This window comes from Tiliqua scincoides, chromosome 3, assembly GCF_035046505.1.
Source record: "Tiliqua scincoides isolate rTilSci1 chromosome 3, rTilSci1.hap2, whole genome shotgun sequence".
Taxonomy (NCBI): Eukaryota; Metazoa; Chordata; class Lepidosauria; order Squamata; family Scincidae; genus Tiliqua; species Tiliqua scincoides.
The window spans coordinates 90,972,139-90,990,472 of record NC_089823.1 but is presented as its reverse complement, the minus strand read 5'-3'; the positions used below and the strand labels follow the sequence as shown (position 1 = coordinate 90,990,472).

The following is an 18,334-nucleotide window of genomic DNA, read 5'->3' as shown; positions in this document are numbered from 1 at the left end:
GAATAAATAGGCTCCACCTGTACACATTTTTCTCAGGGCAGTTCAAGGCAAAATTTAATTAGCCTCAGAACTTCAGGCATACATATACCTGGCACCCCACCCCAAGTGACCTTGGTCACCTTCTCCCTTCACAGAGTCCTTCTCAAGCTTGAGAAGGACTCTGTGAAGGGAGAAGGTGACCAAGGTCACTTGGGGTGGGGTGCCAGGTATATGTATGCCTGAAGTTCTGAGGCTGCCAGTTCAAAACAACCGGAAGTACCGGAGAACTGACCATACACTGATATACTGATGAGCTGACCCTAGGTGGCAGAGAGGAGTTGCCGTCAAGTGGAGCGTGGGAGGTGAAGGGCCAGAGAGAGGCCAGACTGGGAAGGAATCCAGCTAGAACGAATTCTATGAAAGACTAGAACTATTCAATTGTAAAAATCCCTACGGGGGTTTAGAACAGCCTGCATATGTAAACCGCCTTGGATTAAAGTCTGAGGAGAAATCTGAGGACCAAAGAAAGGCGGTATATAAATACCTGTATAAAATAAATAAATATGTTAGAACACTGATCAGTTGCATTCCAGCCCTGTCAGAGTCAAGACATTCTTTTTCGTGACATACTGTTCAAGTGCCTCGTATTAAGGATAATGCAAGTGAGTTTGGAACAGTGGTACGCGATAAAATTTTGTGTGAAATTGGGTAAAAGTGCATCAGAAACTTTGGAAATGGTGAGGAAAGCGTATGGAGAAGCTGCACTCATCTGCACAAGTTCTTGGTCGCTTGAGACAAAGAGTTTTTGTGTATGTTCTGAGAATGGCTCAACTTGGATCCTTCATCACAACAATGCACTGAGTCACTGCGCTTAGGCTGTCAGAGAGTTTTTGGCTGAAACACACATCACAGTGGTTCCCCATCCACCCTACAGCCCCGACTTGGCTCCTTGTGACTTTTTCATATAACCAAAAGATGAAGAATGGTTTGAAATGACACCATTTTGGTAGTGTGGATAAATGTCCAAAGAGCCACTCTGCAGGCTCTGAACGCCATCCCACTTGAAGACTTCCAGGGATGCTATGAAGAATGGAAAAATCAGTGGGAGTGTTATGTACACTCGCAAGGTGCATACTTTGAAGGAGACAATTGTAAAAATTTTCAATAAAAGAATTTTTAAAATATCATTTTCATTTCTTTCTGGACACACCTCGTACAGAGCAGAATTTCATCTGCTCTGCATCTTTGAACCTGGAAAACCAACTCCTACTGTATTGTGTTGACTTCTTCAAGAAGACTGGATATTATTGAAGGGAAAAAGCTGACAGTGCATGAACAGCAGGAGTGGTTGCTTAATTTAGTTACCATTATGTTTCTGAAGAAAGCCAATGACTTTTTCAAGCACTGTCGTTTTGTCCATTTTACGGGTATTTCCTGGAAGCATTGAGCTGAGCTCCTTGATAAGAACATTGAATTGGTCACGCCTCTTCTTTTCAGACTTGTTACGTGAAGCCCTAGGAACAGAAGACATATGTTTAAAACGCCACAGGTGCAATCACTCAAAATTATTATTTATTATGGTGTGATATTAAGAAAAGTAGATAATAACAGCAAACTTAGAGATGAAAGCTGGAATGTTACAAAAATCAAAAGGGATTATGACTTCACCCCTTTTATTTCTTCTCTCCAGAATCGTGAAAGAAATCACAGTACAGGGAAAAAAGACACAAACTAAAGCACCACAGGGTTTATGCCAAATTATGTTCACATTACTGCCAATGTTTCTTGGTCATCATGCTGCCATCTTGTTACTTTTTCTCTAGCAAGCAGTGGGTGGCACCCTGACGTAGTTCCATTCCTGAATGAGGCTTCCATTTGTGGAGAGAGTGCCTGACAGTGGGAACACTAGTTGGGATGCCCAACTGTGAACCTGCAATTCACAGAGGCAGCAGCATACTTAATGTCTGAGATTCCCTCTCAGTAGCTGTCCTACAAACCCTCTCCAAAACTCTTCCAAGTTATGGGATGCCATGGGGGAAAAAAAATCCCCTGAATTTTAAAAGCAGTTTGGGATGGTCTTGGGGGAAGAAAAAGAACTGTTTAAAGAAAAAACTTCTCACACTCACAGATAACTTCCCTGAGTTTTCCATTCAGTGGCTCCTGCACCAAAAACTCTATACCAGTGGTTCCCAAACTGTGGATCGGGAACCACTGGTGGGTTGCCATCTGATTTTTGGTGAGTCGCCAAGGGGAATGGAAGATCAGATAACTAATTGCTAGAGGTGTTTGAAAATGATGTTATTCACCTTGCTCAGAAGTAAGCCCATTGTATTCTGTAAGACTTAGGATGTAAATTACTAGCTTACTTACTGGAAACAAACACCTCTACTAACTGCCTCAAGCCCTGAGGCTATTCAAAAATCAGATACTGTAGCTGCTAATTAACCTGCAAAGAGCTTAGCTCCTGCAGTTTGCAAGCATACGTAAATGTAGGGAGATAAATGTTTGAGGATCTTTTTTCTGGTTATTATTACGTATACATAAATAAAACATTTTAAAACATTTTAAACATCTTTTTTTTAAAAGTCTGGTAAACTTAGGTAGGTCCTGATAGAGGGTCACTTAAAAATGTGGGTCCTGGTGCCAGTGGCATAGCTAAGGGGGTGCGGAGGGTAGCAGTCACACCGGGCAACAAACTTTAGGGGTGGCAACAAGCTGAGCTTGACACTAGTGGCCAAAATTGTGAAAATGTACGAATAGTACCATCATGTTATATATCATTGGAAAGGTAATTTAATGCAGAATACAATGAAACAAACCACATGAGAATATCTGTTTTCTATCAAAAGTTATGGCCAATTAACCAGAAAATGAAAACAACTTCCTTAAGGAACAAAAAGTGGATTTCTTTAACTCAAAACTGACCTATGAGACTGATCTGAGAGCCAATGAGATGTTATGATACAACATAGAACCAATAAGGTGTTAATATGAGTCAGCTCTCATTTCCATGTACCACAATATAGTTACTCCTGCTAACTTGTAAAGAGGCACTTTTTCAAGTGGTGCTCCTCTTATATTTAGCAGGAGGAGGATATCCATCCCTCTTCGCCCCAGCATAGTGTCTCAAACCAATAAGTTTTATTTCTTTACTTAAGAAAGTACACATTTTATTTCTTTACTTAATTAAATTTGATTTTGTCATTGGGGGGGGGGCTGCAGAATCTTCTTTGAGCCCAGGTAGGAGATAGCTGCCTTAGCTATGCCACTGACTGGTGGGAGATGGCAGATCAATTGGGTGGTGAGTTGCTGGGGGTAGGAGGCAGGTTTCCCCCCAATCTGCACTTTTAAAAAAGCCCAGGTGTGATGTTACTTCCAGTTGTGACCACACTTCTGGGGCATCATTTTGAGCTTTGCACCGGACTACACATTCATTAGCTACGCCACTGCCTGGTGCTCCAAACTTTGGGAACCACTGCTCTATACAGTACTGCTTACACACTTCTGTATTCAGGATAACAACTTCTATATTGTGTACATTATCTATCACATTACTGGTGCCCAAAACGTTGTGTATTTACAACAAGAATAGTAATAACACCCAGGTAAGTAGGAGAGTGGCATTTGCCATTCTTGTTTTCATACAGGATACTGGACTTCTGTGTTTTGATAATGCATGAATTAGAAAGAGAAAGTTAAGTTAAGTAGTAGAGTAACATGACCTATATTAGGAAAGCTGCAGGGAATGAAGAAACAGGAAAAGAGATAAGAATGAATCAAAAAGCAGTGCCTCTGCTAGAAATTCTTTCATTAGGAAAAAAAGAAAAGAAACATGGTGGGAAAACTAAACCAGATTTAATCTAAGGCTCTCTATAAGCCAATTAATCTGTTGGTTTCACAAAAATGAGAAAGCTCCCAGGAAGGGGGGGGGATATTATTAAACATCTGCTGTGAAGCTCCAGATGTCGGTCAGATCTCACAGTTATTATAGCCTTTCATTGCAACAAACCTTTTTCGATTTTCTCAGGGACCCCAAATGAGAGGATAGCAATCTCCTTTGTGTGGATTTATCAGTGTTGTTGTACCAACATGTAATAATAGAGACTTGTTCCAGTTTCAAGAATAATATGAAATATGTAATGTTTCCTTGATATAGAGAATGTTTGCCTTGCTGCCTCTGGAGAAAAAGGTTTAATATGAAACAGGACCACATTATGAGGGTGAAAACAAATGCAGCTTTTAACTTCTTTTCATATTGTTACAATACACTTTTAGTATTAAAAGGGTTAGAAGAAACATCTCCAAGGACACATTTCCCTTGTGCATCTCTTGCCTTTTGGACTCACATTCATGACCAAAATGCAGTTATTTTTTCTGGACTCATCCAGCTGGTATAAATACCTCCTCTTCTTTCAGTGAAGAGAAGCTTATTCAAAGCTCTTTTCCCCTGAGCAATATAGTACTGCTTGTACAATGCTTTGGAAGCTTTTGATCTAGTGTAAGCCTTGCCTTCCTCCCCAGAGCTGGGGCTGGTAACTTAGGGCCAAATCGTGAGCTGGGCCAGTGGGGTGCTGGGCCAGCACCTGTGCTGACCTCCAGTGCTGACCTTGGGTGTCACAAACATGTCATAAGGCATAGCCGTGACACCCTGCGCTGTCAGCGCCTGTACCAGCCCAGTGACAGTCAGTGCTGAGCCCAGTACAGCTGGATGATGCCTGGAGATAGGTAAAAGTTCTGGGCAGCACTGAGAGCCTTGGGTTTGGGGAAGGTGTTCTAGGGTAGGGGAGGATGGTAGATGGGGTGGGGCAGGAGGGGGTGAGACCAGCAGAGCACTGCTCCATCGGATCCTGAACTCTGTATTAGACCAGAAGGCCCAACACAGAGTCTCTCAATTCTGCTTTGGCAAAATAGCTGGCACAGACTTGAGAAGCCCCATTGCAGGGCTTGCGGATTTCCCCAGGGAAAGGGGACGAAATTCCCACCAAAAGAGACCTCCGGCGGCTGCCATGGGGGTCACAGGATGCAGTGGTAGCCACTTTGGTGCTGCTCATCTGGCAGTAGCACCACCTTTAGGATTGGGTTGCCCATCCCTGGCCATTTCTGCATATTTGCTTTCAGTAGCTTTACTTTCATCATGTCTACAGCCTCTACCTTTAGGAAGAGGTGAACTGGAGGAGTAGACCAGGAGGCAGATGCAAACATGTTTAATGGGATAGAAATTATGCTCCTAGTTGAGAGTTCCAGGCACAATATTAGCATTGGAGGGAGCGGATTCTTCTTCTACCATCAACCCTCCAGCAGGTTATAGACTGGCAGCCCAATCCTATCCTTCCCCACCACTACCATCCCCACTGTCACAGCAGAGATGTCAAAATGACTACCACTGCATTGCGTGGGAGGGGGCAGTCATGAAGTCTCCTTTGGGTATGGAAACATTTGTTCTCTTACCCAGGGGTAAGCTTCCATGGTGCAAAGGGTCTACTTAGGCCTGTGCTAGTGAAATTGCTCCACAGGGCAGTGTTGACCTGCAACATGGGATTGGGTTCAGGAAGGGGGCTAGGCTTCAGCATCCACCACTGCTGCTGAACCTGCCTCCTTCCAGCAGCCAATCAACCACCCTTCCCTTGCCCTATCGCCAACTTGTTCTCTTCTCACCTTTGTCAGCAGGCCCATGTCCATCTGCTAGGGTGCAAGAGGCCACTCCAGCCTCTCTGGTGGTGCTCCTGCAGCATGCAACTTCACACACTGCCATAGTGTGTTTTACAACTGCTGTAAGGCAATCTATGCTGGTGGCATGCATGTTCTGCCAGCATATAGCCCCAATAAGATTGGGCTGTAAGCGGAGGAAGCAAGCTATAAGTATTGCTTGGTGGTAAAATCACATTTTTTCACCAAATTAACTATCAACACAAATGGTGGTATATCTCCTTTGATAATGCAATTTCCACATTTGCCAGATACAAGATTTCAGGATCACCCAGCACCAGATGCAGGAGCTAGAAAAGGAGATTATGCTAGTTCAGGAGTGTCAAATTCATCTCATACAGTGGGCTGAAGTTAGCATCTACAGCACTTCTGAGAGCCAGAAGTGACGTCATTAAGTAGGAAGTGGTGTCCTTAAGCAGGTGATGTACAGAAATAAACACTTTGTTCTTATCTAGGAACTCATTAGCAGCAAATGACAGAAGAAAAAATGTGCAAATGTTGATCATATTTTTAAGATATGAGAAAGCCCAATTATCACATGAGCCAACCTTTCTGTGTGCAGTGTTCCCTTTAATTTCTTTCTCTACTGTGTAGCACAATTAACAATCTGAGTAGTAAATAACCACTATTACCTTAAAATGGGCAATGTCCACTCTGACTTAACAAAAATGACTGTGCCACTCACATCCTTCGATCCTCCCTTGACTAGTACTCACTCTCTAATGCTGCCTCCCTCGGTCACAACATCCTGCCCTGACTTCCTGTCAGTGCAGTTTTGTCTGGTTACTAAAACATAAGTGTCTGGCTACCAAGACATCTGCACTTATGTCTGGCTACCAAGCATCACTTCTATCAGTGATTTGCACACCTTGCCTGGTGTCTCTTCAGGAGGCTCCAGCAGGCAGGAAGAGAACAAAGGAAAGTCAGCTCCTATTACAACTGAGAGTCCTCACTGTATAGTTTAATTACATCCCCCACTACTGGAAAGTCTCCATTTTGGAGCCAAATGGAGATGTGGGAGGGAAGGTGGGCCTAACATCACAGCACTTGCTGCTTTAAGCAATGAGTGCTATGTGTCCCCTGCGGAGTGCCCGGGAGACACTCGGAGTGCCATGGGGGCGCCCTGTGTGCCACTGCCCCCAGAAACCCCAGTGGCCTGCCACACACACCCCTGGCCACCTGCTTAATCTGCAACTGCTTCCAGGGGCCTGGATATGGAGCTTTATCAGACCCACAAGCTTGATAAGCAGCAACTGTTACCCTGCACATGCCTGATCTTGTCTGATCTCAGAAGCTAAGCAGGGTCAGGCCTGGTTAGTACTTGGATGGGAGACCGCCTGGGAATACCGGATGTTGTCGGCTTATACCATAGTCTTTCAAGACTGAAGGTTGCCAACCAAACCTGATAAGTGGAGCAATAGGGGGATACACTGAGGGACGGAGCGGGTTCAGTGGTGATGGAGTCTGCCTAATCTTAGAACCTCTGGCAGCAGGCTCCCTACCCCCTTTCTTTTTTCAAATTTGCACCAGCGATTTCACTAGCGCAAGTCCAAGGTGACCTATTATGGGGTGGAAGGAATTTAAATCAGTATGCATTTTTTTGGCACAGTTAAGCCAGTGGAGGGGGGGGGGGGAGAGAAGATAGAACTGGGCTGTAAATACTGTAAATATTTCTGTGAGTCCAATCCTATGCATGTCTTCTCAGAAGTAAGTCCCATTATAGTTGATAAGGCTTACTCCCAAGTAAATGTGGATAGGATTGCAGCCTCACTCACTTTGATTCTGTTGTATGGGGGGGGGGGTTAAACATTTCCCTGCTTGATTATGTCACTTCCAGTCATGACATCACATTTAGTGGGTCCCGATAGATTGTCATTCTAAAAAGTGGGTCCCAGTGCTAAAAAGTTTGAGAACCACTGTTTTATTGTATTGGCTTTATGTATGCTGCTTGGAACAGTTATTTTGGGAAGGTAGTTGAGACATTTGATAATAAATTTTAAAATAAACTAAAATTTATCTGTATTTATTTTAAACCATTTCCACCCTGCATTTTCTGCATTTAGCAACCAAAGGTTGCTTGCATATTAAAAGCATCAATCAACATATCATAAAAAAATAATAATCACAGTCTACCAACAAGTGAATAAAATGAATAAAAATCAAAAAGTAACCAAGTGAAAAAAATACCTAGTCACCAAAATAAAATGTTTGTATCTGTCTATTCTGTACAGTTCTGTCTACAATAGAGAAAGAGTAACCTTTTTATGTAGCCTACAGTGAGTTGCATGATATCTTCTAAGAATCTATGCATTTCTTATAACAAAAAGTGATCTAAGACCCATTATAACTTTTATGTTTCTTTATTGTTTTGCCAGTTTTTAAAAAGCGCTTCAAGCACTCTAGGAATATGGTTTCATGAGGAACATGGGCATTGCGTGTTCAGATATTAGGCTCTGAAAACAAAACCTTGTACTGTGTTTGGCACAATGATTTTACTCATAGGAAGGGCTTCTGATGGCCCTTTATTTTTCAAGAACAGTGCTTTGAGAGTCAATTGTTTTTCAAGTTGTGTGAGGCTTTATTTTTTTTTTCTTCTCTTCTGCTTATTTGAATGAGGAAGATAGCTTCAGCAAGGATACAATTAAGTTTCCCACAAAGCTAACAGTTCTGAATATGAAGGCAAAGAAAATGAAGGAGAAAAAGCACTCACCTCTTTGCCCTGTCTTTTTCATCTTCATCCATTAGATTGTCTAAGCAGCTTTTTCTGTTGAAAGAATTCAGGATAGCTGTAACACATCCTTGCACTAGATTTCTGTAATGGTTAGATTTCAAACAGAATCACGACTGCTTTACTTAACCCATCATGACATCTAAGTGTATTTTAAGTCAGCACCACTATGAATCATCATGAGATCCTGTTTGTTTGCTTGTTTTGACCAGATTATAACCACATTTGGACTGCAATCCTGTTCCTTTTGTGCCTGGCAAGCACAGTGTGATGGACTCTTCACAGGCATCTTGAAGCAGCTGATAGCTGGCACCAACACACAGGCTATCCACAATGGAGCAGGAGTGACACCACATGGAATCCTGAAAAGGAACAAGCTCCTGGATGATTCAGAGTGAGATGTAATACACTTTGACATGGTGTATTATAGAAAGTCTGGCACAGCAATGGCACACTCAGTTGTAGTGGTAGTACCGTGGAGAACAGAAGGATTATATGGAGGAAGTAGGATTCTATCCTGGCCATTGAACAACTCTCCAAGCCATATATCCATTCTCTTTATCAGGTCCAGCTTTAAGCCAATTGGACCAATTGCTCTCAATGGGACCCCACACCTAAGGGACCCCCATGCTAGGATAATCTAGTCCTGTATGCAATTTTATATTAAAATGTGTTTAGATCCATTTGGTCCATTAACTCACATGCATTTTTAAGTGCACATTTTGATTGTTTTTTATTCTACCATAGAGATGCAAAGTCTACAATCCATTTTATTGATATCTCTAAGGTTCTACAGCCCTTGGCTGTGAACCTGGGGCCCTGCAAAATGTTTCCAATTGGGCCCTGCAACGTCTAAGGTCAGCCCTACTCTTTATTGCAGCTTCTACAGAGGACTTCAAATGTCATCGGAAGCATCTCTAAAGGAAAATTATTTTAACATCTCAAATTCAAGTCAATCCACAAACATGAAAAGAACATTCTTCTTAACAACCATAAAATGTTCAGTTACAAAATCTCAGTAGTATCAGTTGAACACACGCAAGAAGAGCATATGCAGAAAACACAAGAGAGTGATCATTAAGCATGCCAATCAGAAAATTAGAAAAGGCATAAAACAGTACCTCATAGTACATAGGTGATTTCCAGCCCAATCTTATCCTGGACCAGCCCTTGGCATGCAGTGGCACTGGTGCAGTTTCCAGTGCATGCTATGGGTCAGCTGGAGACCAAACAGCAGTGGAGAGGTATGAACCCTATGGACCCCAATGAGCCTATTTGGATTGGCATTGGCTCTTTGGCTGGTGCAAATCTAATAGGATTCAGGGGGAGTGTCGAGGCCAGGCTGGGGCACAGGATCTTGGTGAAGCTGCTGCCGCTGTTATCCACCCCTAGCCCACCTTCAACATGTGCCCAAGTGACCCTGATCCCCACACAGATCTCCCCAGAACACCCCCTATGGCAAGTTACCTGCTCCAGTAGGGTCTAGGTGCTCTGTTGGCACATGTCGGTGTGTCTGTCGGTGTTCTGTGCTCTAGGTGCCCAGGGCTACCAGCCCAAGCACTGGCACTCCAGCTGTCATGTCAGCAGCCTGGATCTTGCACTGATGGAACACAAGTTCCATCAGAGCAAGGCTTGGATAGGTATGGGCTACTTGAATTGTAAAGGTTATCAATGATTCATCACAGCCATGGTGACCAGGCAGTGTTCTTTACCTATATTTTGCAATGGGAAAGCCATTGGATTTGGTTGAAAGCTACTCATTTATTTGATTAATTGTAGTGTTTATTTAGTATTGTTATCAATACTTTATCTTTAAAGGCTACTCATACAGCCAAAACACTAATATGACAATGAGTAGACAATGCAATAGAATATCACAAAAACAGATTGCTTGAAGTGAGTGACTCTTAGTGTAGTAGGGGCCATGAGAAACCCCAATGCAATCTTTGCAAAGATCTAATTATTTCATCTGAATCGTAAACACATTCAGTCAAAAGAAACTCCCTCTAATTTCAATTATTTTCTGAAAAAGAAACCAGCAAAGTTAATAAAACTTAACAATTGTACGGCACTTTCTGAAAATGTGCAATGCACTTCGCATTGTATTATCTTGATATAATCTTTACAATAAACATATTGATAAGTAGTATTATTTTCATGTTGCAACTGAGAAGGTGAGGATGTGAGGCCTCAGTGAGTTCATGGCAAAGATGAAATTGAATTAGGGAAGTCCCGATTCCTAGCTCAGAGCATAATCCTATGCTTGTCTACTCAGAAGTAACTCCCACTGTCTTCAATGGGACTTACTCTCAAGAAGTGTGCATAAGATTGCAGCCTTAGGAACCAATCCTATCCAATTTTCCAGCCCTGATGCAGCTGCAATGCCGACCTGAAGTAAGGGAATGTTCCCCTTGCATTGAAGAGGCTTCTATGCCTGCTTCCACACCGCAGGATGAAGTGCTTGCCCTACTGGCAGAGCTTCATCAGTGCTGGAAAGTTGGACAGGATTGGGCCCTCAGTCTCATACAGCACAATACATGTTTACTTAGAAACATACATTTCATACAAACAAGTCTGATTCGTAATACAAGAATTGTTTATGTTTAATTTTTATTGTTTCTTATATGATTCAGATGCACACATTCCAATGATAATAGTAGGGCTTTTTTTTTTTTTTTTTTGGTATCATCAAAACTTTTTTAGTTATATTAAATTTTGTGTTTTTATTCTATTGCTCAATGCAATGGTTTCCAAAAATCTGACAAGATACAAGATGGTGGTACCCAAATCTCATGAGATCTCGAAAGATCCAAGATGGCAGCACCTGGAAGAGCCAGTATGAGGGGCAACCCAGTAAGTGTGTATTTTAGTTATTGACTTTGTTTAAGTTTGGTGGCATTATTATTGCTTTTGATTTATATAGCTCCATCCATTTTGACAGTGCTTTACATAAAGTTAAAAAAAAAAATCAGGTTAATTTCCCAAAGGCTTACAGTCTGAAAGTGTATAAATCTATAAAGGGTTTCAGACAGGAATTTTTCTCCATCCCATTTGGAGGTATCATGTAAAAACATGTGCTCTTCTATGAGCCACAGCCTGACTGTTGGCTTTCCCCATTATTTTTCAGTGATAAAATCAGAAACGTATAAAGCAAAGTCAATAAAGCCAAGGCCTGGAGAAAAGAGCACTGATTCGGATTAATGGGGAGAAAGGTTGTTTGCTTTTAACTTTTTGTCAATTGTTTTGAAAACTCTGAAAGAAAGTTGCGGTGCCAAATTTATATGAACAGATACTTCTAATGAATAATTCTATGCATCAACCTTTCGCAAAATGGCCCGCTTCGGCTGTTTGAGTTTAACCTTGTCCTTATCACACTTCACAGAAAAGAACAAACAATTTAAACAAACATTCATCAATGAAGACTGCCATCTGCACAACTCAGAGCACTCTTTGGTGTGCCTGCTTCCTCCCAGCAATGCTAAACAGGATTAGCCTTCTGAATGGCAAAACAAGAAAAGTAGGTCACTTCAACAACATTGTTCCATGCAATGGATGATGCGATTGTAATGGTCCATTCGCAGTCATCTCTCTTTCTCAGTTGATTGCAGCAACTAAGCAATAAAGGACCCATGAAGCTGGTCATATGAGGTATTTTAAGGACTTCTTGTATATTATGCATCTATGAGCTTATGGTACGCATGCAGAATCTGGCATCTGGTATTAAGTGCGTGTTTTATTGTACTGTACGTAGTTGCTGAGAAAACTATACGGGCAGTGTCAGGAGACATGACTTGGTAGATGTCTTGAGCAACAGTGGAGGAAAAATATTGAGGGTGAGGAAGGGGTGCATCAATGGCAGAGATGAAGCTGCAGAGAGGAAGCTCTCAGTTTGTGCCCTGGTTTGGGTGATCAATTACAGAAGTGTTGCTCAACATTTGTCCTTCATTGTACCACTACACATGGGCCACCTATTCAAAATACCATTGGAAGTTACTGGTGATGACATTACCAGTTACTTCTGAGTCAGGAGGCCAGATGCAACATGACAAACACCAGTAAGAGGCTCAAAGTGGACGGAAGGGCTTTCTTGACCATGGAAATACATGCTTTGGAACTCTGCCCGCCAAGCTGAGCCTCCTACCACTGTTTGTTGGGTCGTGTTTCTGGTCTCACTGCCAGGTGGCAAGTGTCCAGGGGTCCCAGGAGTACCAGCAGACACCAACTCAAGTACTACTGGTAGTTCCCATACCACTGGTTGAGAAACACTGAATTACAATATACAGTTGCCCTAGTTAGAGTCCACAGAACCTACTCTGTGATTATCATGTCAGCGAAGAAATTGTTTTTCTCCACCACAGTGTCTGCAGACCATCACCCAGTCAAGCTGTTTCAGGTTGTTTGGAGTTTACTTCATCGGGGTATCCCTCCCCCATAGTGGAAAGAATTATTCAGTATCTTGCTATGACCAGTTTACTAGATAGTTTGCATATGGGCAACCCAATGCTAACTAGGACTGAGCTGCTCTCTGGGAGGCCTTAGAAAGGCACTTCTGGCTTTTCCACACGTGGTCTCCTCGGGCCTCACAATACCCTCTGGATACGATCAGACCTTTGGAGGTCTGGCATGCCCTGAACCACAGATTTGTTTATCTGCAGGTTTTGGCGTCTGTAGGAGTTCTGGGAACGAAACTCCCACAGATGCCAAGGCACTACTGTAAATGTTTTAAAATAAGTACATGGTGATTTTTCTTCTGACATTACATCTATCTTCATCCTAACCTGTTTGATTTCCAGGATTAGTAGTCAATTTTCACAGTGTGGTTCTCGAAAGCAACACTGTGAATTATTCAAGATCATCAGCAAGAGGGCTTGGTTAAAATACTCTGGAATTCTATAACATTTGTGTGCAGCAGTAAATGGATTTTGCACAAATCTACAGCACAAATATCCAGAAGAACTGTTGTTGGCAATTGTGTAGTAAAAGGCAGGAATGCAACTGATCCCCAGAATCTTCTAATGACATAAATAAAAACTTTTAAAAGCCACAATGAAATGCTTTGCGTCAATTAGCTTCAATTAGCTCCAAGATATGCAAGAAAAGTTGGCAGCGGTGGATTATGCATTTATATTCACTTCTGTTGCTAGGTTAATAAAATTATAGTGTGGCACCTTGTAAGTACAAAGGGCATCATTCTTAAAATAACTGCTTGAAGCTGAGAGCAAATGACAAGAGATGAGCAACTCCTACAACTGACCTGTAGGTTTTTACTTTCTCTGAATCATCAGTGGGGATCATGTGCAGACATAAGATACAAAGATGGACTGTTAGACAAAGTTTTGCAATTCATTATTTGATCAGCATTAACCAATGCTACATGTGTTCTCAGGCAACGCTGCAGCACAAAAAAAGCTAACATGAATCCTGTATTACATAAGAAGGAGAACAAAGATGTAAGTAATTGATGCCAGTGACGGTGGCAGACTGTTATTTAGATAATATGGTACTGTGCACCCTGTGCATTTTTATCCTGCCTCTGTAATAGTTCAAAGTGGCTAATAAAAGCAATTCCAATATAGCAGTGGTTCCCAAACTCCTACAGGGAGTAGGGAACCAGGTAAGTATTTGTGTGGGTGGGGTGGAAGGCAGAGATGGGGGCAGCAAAGGTGCAGCAGCAATTACAGCGGTGCTGCCAAGGGACTTATTTATTACTTTGGGTCAGAACTGGCCTCCTGCAGGGTCCTGGAGGCTTGCAGCCTCCCCTGATATCCTCCAAGGCTTCTGTAAACAATCCTCATCTCCAATCAGCACCTACTTCCGTTTTCACATGAAACAGGAAAGGGGCTGCAAGCCTCCAGGACCCTGCAGGAGGACAGCTCAGCACCCAAGGTAAAAAAAGAAAAAGCCCTTTGGCAGCAGCAGGGCTGCAACCACTGCAGCACTGTCACTGCCACTGGAGCAGGGCCACTCCTCTTAAGGGGGAAAGCCCTGCTTCCAGGTCCCCTGGTGGATCGCAACCCACCAGTTTGGGAACCACCGCAATACAGTAAAACCAAATGGCATTTAGGTAAAAATCAAAACTATTACAGCACTTTAAAAAAGAGCACAAAACAACCATTCACTTCTGGTTGGCGCACTTGTCCCCATGTGAACAGCTAAGCGGCAAGTGGTTCCAAGTGTTTGCTTCTCACAAAGAAAAGCAGATAGGAAAATTGTACTTCCAGTAGTTCATGCTTGCTTCCTCTCCTTTTTGTCATGAAGCATTAGCCCCTGAAAGCTGGATATGAATTTTTCACAAGTCACCTCATGTAGAAGGAAGAAAAGGAGAGTGGGGCACAGGAGGTCACAGAACACTAGCTGGTTCTGGTAATGGCGCTGAGAGAACCCAGTGCCAAAGAGCTGGCCCTGCAGCTTTATTTTTAACCACTCCTCATTCCAGCCTATTGATTGATGTATTGTGGCATTAGGTTCAAGCTCACTTGTCTATACTTAGGAAATAACGTGAAAGACTTTCAGAAAACAGTAACCAATAGTACTGTCTTCAATATTTTTCCACAGCTGCCAAATCGCATAAAATAAAGTGTCAGGCCCACGCATGAAATGGTGCTGCACACATTAATTCTGCATCCCTCTGCTGCAGAACTGATAATTTCTTTTTTTAAAGCTGAGCATCATAGTGGGCAGAATAAAAATTCACACAGTGACATCCATCATCTTCTAGATGCCATGTTAAGCAATGCAATTTTTCATGCTGCAGTAAGTTTGCATTGGCCCAAAGTAACCGGGAGTGAAGATGTGCAGTGACCTGCTTTAGCAAAATCACATTATCTGCCAGGATCAAGTTCAGAATGCTTACTCCTTTGCCTTCTCTAAACTGCAGTAGAAAATGAATTTGTAAGAGCAAATCCATCACACATGGAAAATTTCCCATTTTAACTCTAAGTTTTCACTAAGGAAACATTTGAACTACTAGTACCATATAACTCTGGTCTTCTCCCCGGGATGGTGCTATCACTGCATAGGAAAGAGTTATTGTGTTATTGTGCAACTAACTGGATAAATATCAGGTATCCTGTTACCACTGGATTCATTGTTATTGATTTTTAATACACTTAAAAGATTACGGTGAGGATACAAAGAACTTTTTTAGACACGCTGTGATGAATGAGTTCCTCTTGTTCCCTTCTTTGACCCCTAGCTATTCTCTTATGGAAAGTATCAACATAAAGTTCAACAGGAAAGAGGCATCTCTGAGACATTTTGAAATTAACACCATTTTGGAAAGAGTGCATGACCGAGAAGACAGATTGCTTTAATTATTCCAAATTTTCAGGCAGCCCAATCTTAATGGGTCTTAGTGCCGGCACTGCTGACTTGTGACAGCACTGTGTGTTCCAAAAGTGCCATACAGCACTTTGCTGGCAGCAGGAGACATAAAGTGCTGGCGGGGGGGCCAATGCTAGCCAGCCATTACGATCCCTATGTACCACAGGGCAGGGGGATAGCATAGGATTGTGCCCTTAATCTAGTTTCTTCTAGGACAATATATAGTAGCCCACTTGCTGAGATTGGCATGTGCTAGCCAATTGGGCATCCAAGTCCACCTGACCAGTTCAGTGGCCAGATGGGATGCTCAGGTGATCTTTAAATATCCTGATGAAGCAGAGACTTCCTCAATTCAAGCCCAATGATGCTTGTATGTGTTCTCAACTGTGTGTAGCCAAGATCTCACCTGCCTCAAAGAGTTTAGAGAAGTGTGATAAACTCTTCAAGATGATGTTGAATTAAATACCAGACAGGCTATAGTGAGACTGAGACACATTAGGGAATAATTTAACTTTTAAATTTGCCTATAATTACTTGTTTGTCATTTTGTTAAGAACTGCACCTGGACACTGCCATTGTTAAAGCTGCTTCTCAAATTTGTTTGCTTTATTCTTTCCTCCTTGCATTAACCAATGCCCCCCCCCATATTTTAAATAAATGCTTTTTGCATTTTAATTTTTTATCTGCCTGCAGTTGGTTGAGCTCAGCCGGAGCCTTGCCGCCTTGGGCTTCAGTGCTGGTGCTGGGTGTTGTAAACAAGCTGTAAAGCACGTTTATGGCACCCTCCGTGTCAGCCACTGGACGGCTGTGAGGGTCTTGGGGACAGGGGTAGGCGTTCCAGGGTGGGGGGTGGAACCAGGGTGGGGGGGGTGGGGCCAGCAGAGCTCTACTCCACCGCAATCTATCCTCTGTGTCAGGTTGAAAAGCCCGACACGGAGGTTCTCAAGTCTGCACTGGCAAAATAGCTGGTACAGATTTGAGAAGCCCCGTTGAGGGGCTTGGGGCTTACCCAGGGGAAGAGAACAAAAGTCCCCTTTCCCAGAGGAGACCTCTAGCGGCCACGGTGGTGCCACTAGATGCAGTGGTAGCCATTTCGGCACTGATGCACCCAGCTGTGCCAGCAATGATAAAACTGGGCTGCCCATCCTCCTAGACCTTGTGTTACATAACAGCATTAGACTTGTTGGGCTTAGGGCCCAATCCTCCCTTTCCCTCACCTTCCAATGCAACTGCACCACTGGAGCACATGCTGCATCCTTCCACTACATTCACTGTGACACATTATTAGAAAAGTATGGCAGATAGAAGCATTTCCAAACAGCTAAAGCTGTGTCTGGAACCATCCCTGCAAGAGTAGAGAGAAGAAGTGTGGTAACTAGTTACGCTAAACTGAGTGTCAGGAAAGTGTGCCATTTTATGACCCAGCATTGTCACCTCACCAAATACCATGCAGATCCCAACAATGTCCTGTACACCTGCAATGTATCCCAGAGTGAAAAGACTAGTTGTGCAGAGCCAGAATAAAATAAATCTGCGAGTTTTGATGTCTATGCAATTACATGCAAATTCATGGCATAATCAGTGCTATGATTCCCCCGAGATAAACCATGATACATTTTAAGCGCAACACTTAAACTGGCAGCATTCTCATATTCTTCCCACCACAGTAATGAGCACAAGATAATGCCCTTTGTTATTTGTGTTACATCATTCCTGTCAGCTAATGACATATATGTGGGCAGAGCTTATAGCTCAGTGGTATAACCACTTCCATTGTGTAAGGACACGCACGGTTTAAAATCTATTATTTCTGAGAACAACAGAACTGGAAAGAGTTAAATTAACCTAAGGATTCTAACAATTACACCAGCACTCTTGCATATTCATCACCATCTTAGCTGAACCATATTCAGCTATTACACATAGTATGAACTTGTTTATCTGCATTACTTTCCTAGTTGCCAAGCTACTGTTAATTTTCTTCTTTTTTATTCCATGAATACAATCACATATTGATTCAGATTCTGGCAGGATGCCTGAAAGATCTCTTTTCATTTTTTTTTTCCTGTATTGTATAAGCTTTGAACTTAAAGGATTTTTTTTTTATTGTGGGTATTCAGAAAGCTGTGGATAGAAATTTATGTTGTATGGGCTTTACACGGCACATTTGCGACACCCACCACCAGTGGAGCAATGGCAATGTGAGCCCAGAATTGGGCTCCAGGCCAACAATTTAGCATACCTAAGCAGACCAAGTTGTTATACCCAGTTTTACAAGCACTTAAAGCCTGACTGCAAAACCTATGTAAGGCCCAATCCTATCCTCAAGATACACTGGTGCACCAGCATGTATGCCAGTTCAGTGACAGCCCAGCTGGCACAGAAGCCCCCCACCGATAGACTCATTATGGACACTGGCACAACATTGAAAAGATTGGACCATGAAGCATGTCCACTGGTTTCAATGGGAGAGATTACATGTAGTTTTTCCACTGACATCAAAATAATTTAAAATACTCAATTGGAAATATAACATGTATATGCAGCAACCATATTTACAAAGAGGTGTATTTTATAAATACATGCATTAAGGAGCCA

At 42.5% G+C, this 18,334-nt stretch overlaps 1 protein-coding gene and 1 pseudogene across 3 annotated transcripts in view; one reads left to right on the top strand and one right to left on the bottom strand.

Annotated features, from left to right (window-relative positions):
* The window catches only part of NPAS2 (neuronal PAS domain protein 2), a 72,887-nt gene that overhangs the window by 40,455 nt on the left and 14,098 nt on the right, over positions 1-18,334 (bottom strand). For all 3 annotated transcript variants that reach the window (XM_066618956.1, XM_066618957.1, XM_066618958.1), the window contains exons 2-3: positions 8,396-8,449; positions 1,345-1,493 (exon numbers count right to left, since the gene is read on the bottom strand). In XM_066618956.1, coding sequence (XP_066475053.1) covers positions 1,345-1,493; positions 8,396-8,449 — 203 coding nt within the window. The remainder of the gene's footprint in view (positions 1-1,344; positions 1,494-8,395; positions 8,450-18,334) is intronic.
* Positions 6,931-7,047, top strand: LOC136646709 (5S ribosomal RNA; annotated as a pseudogene).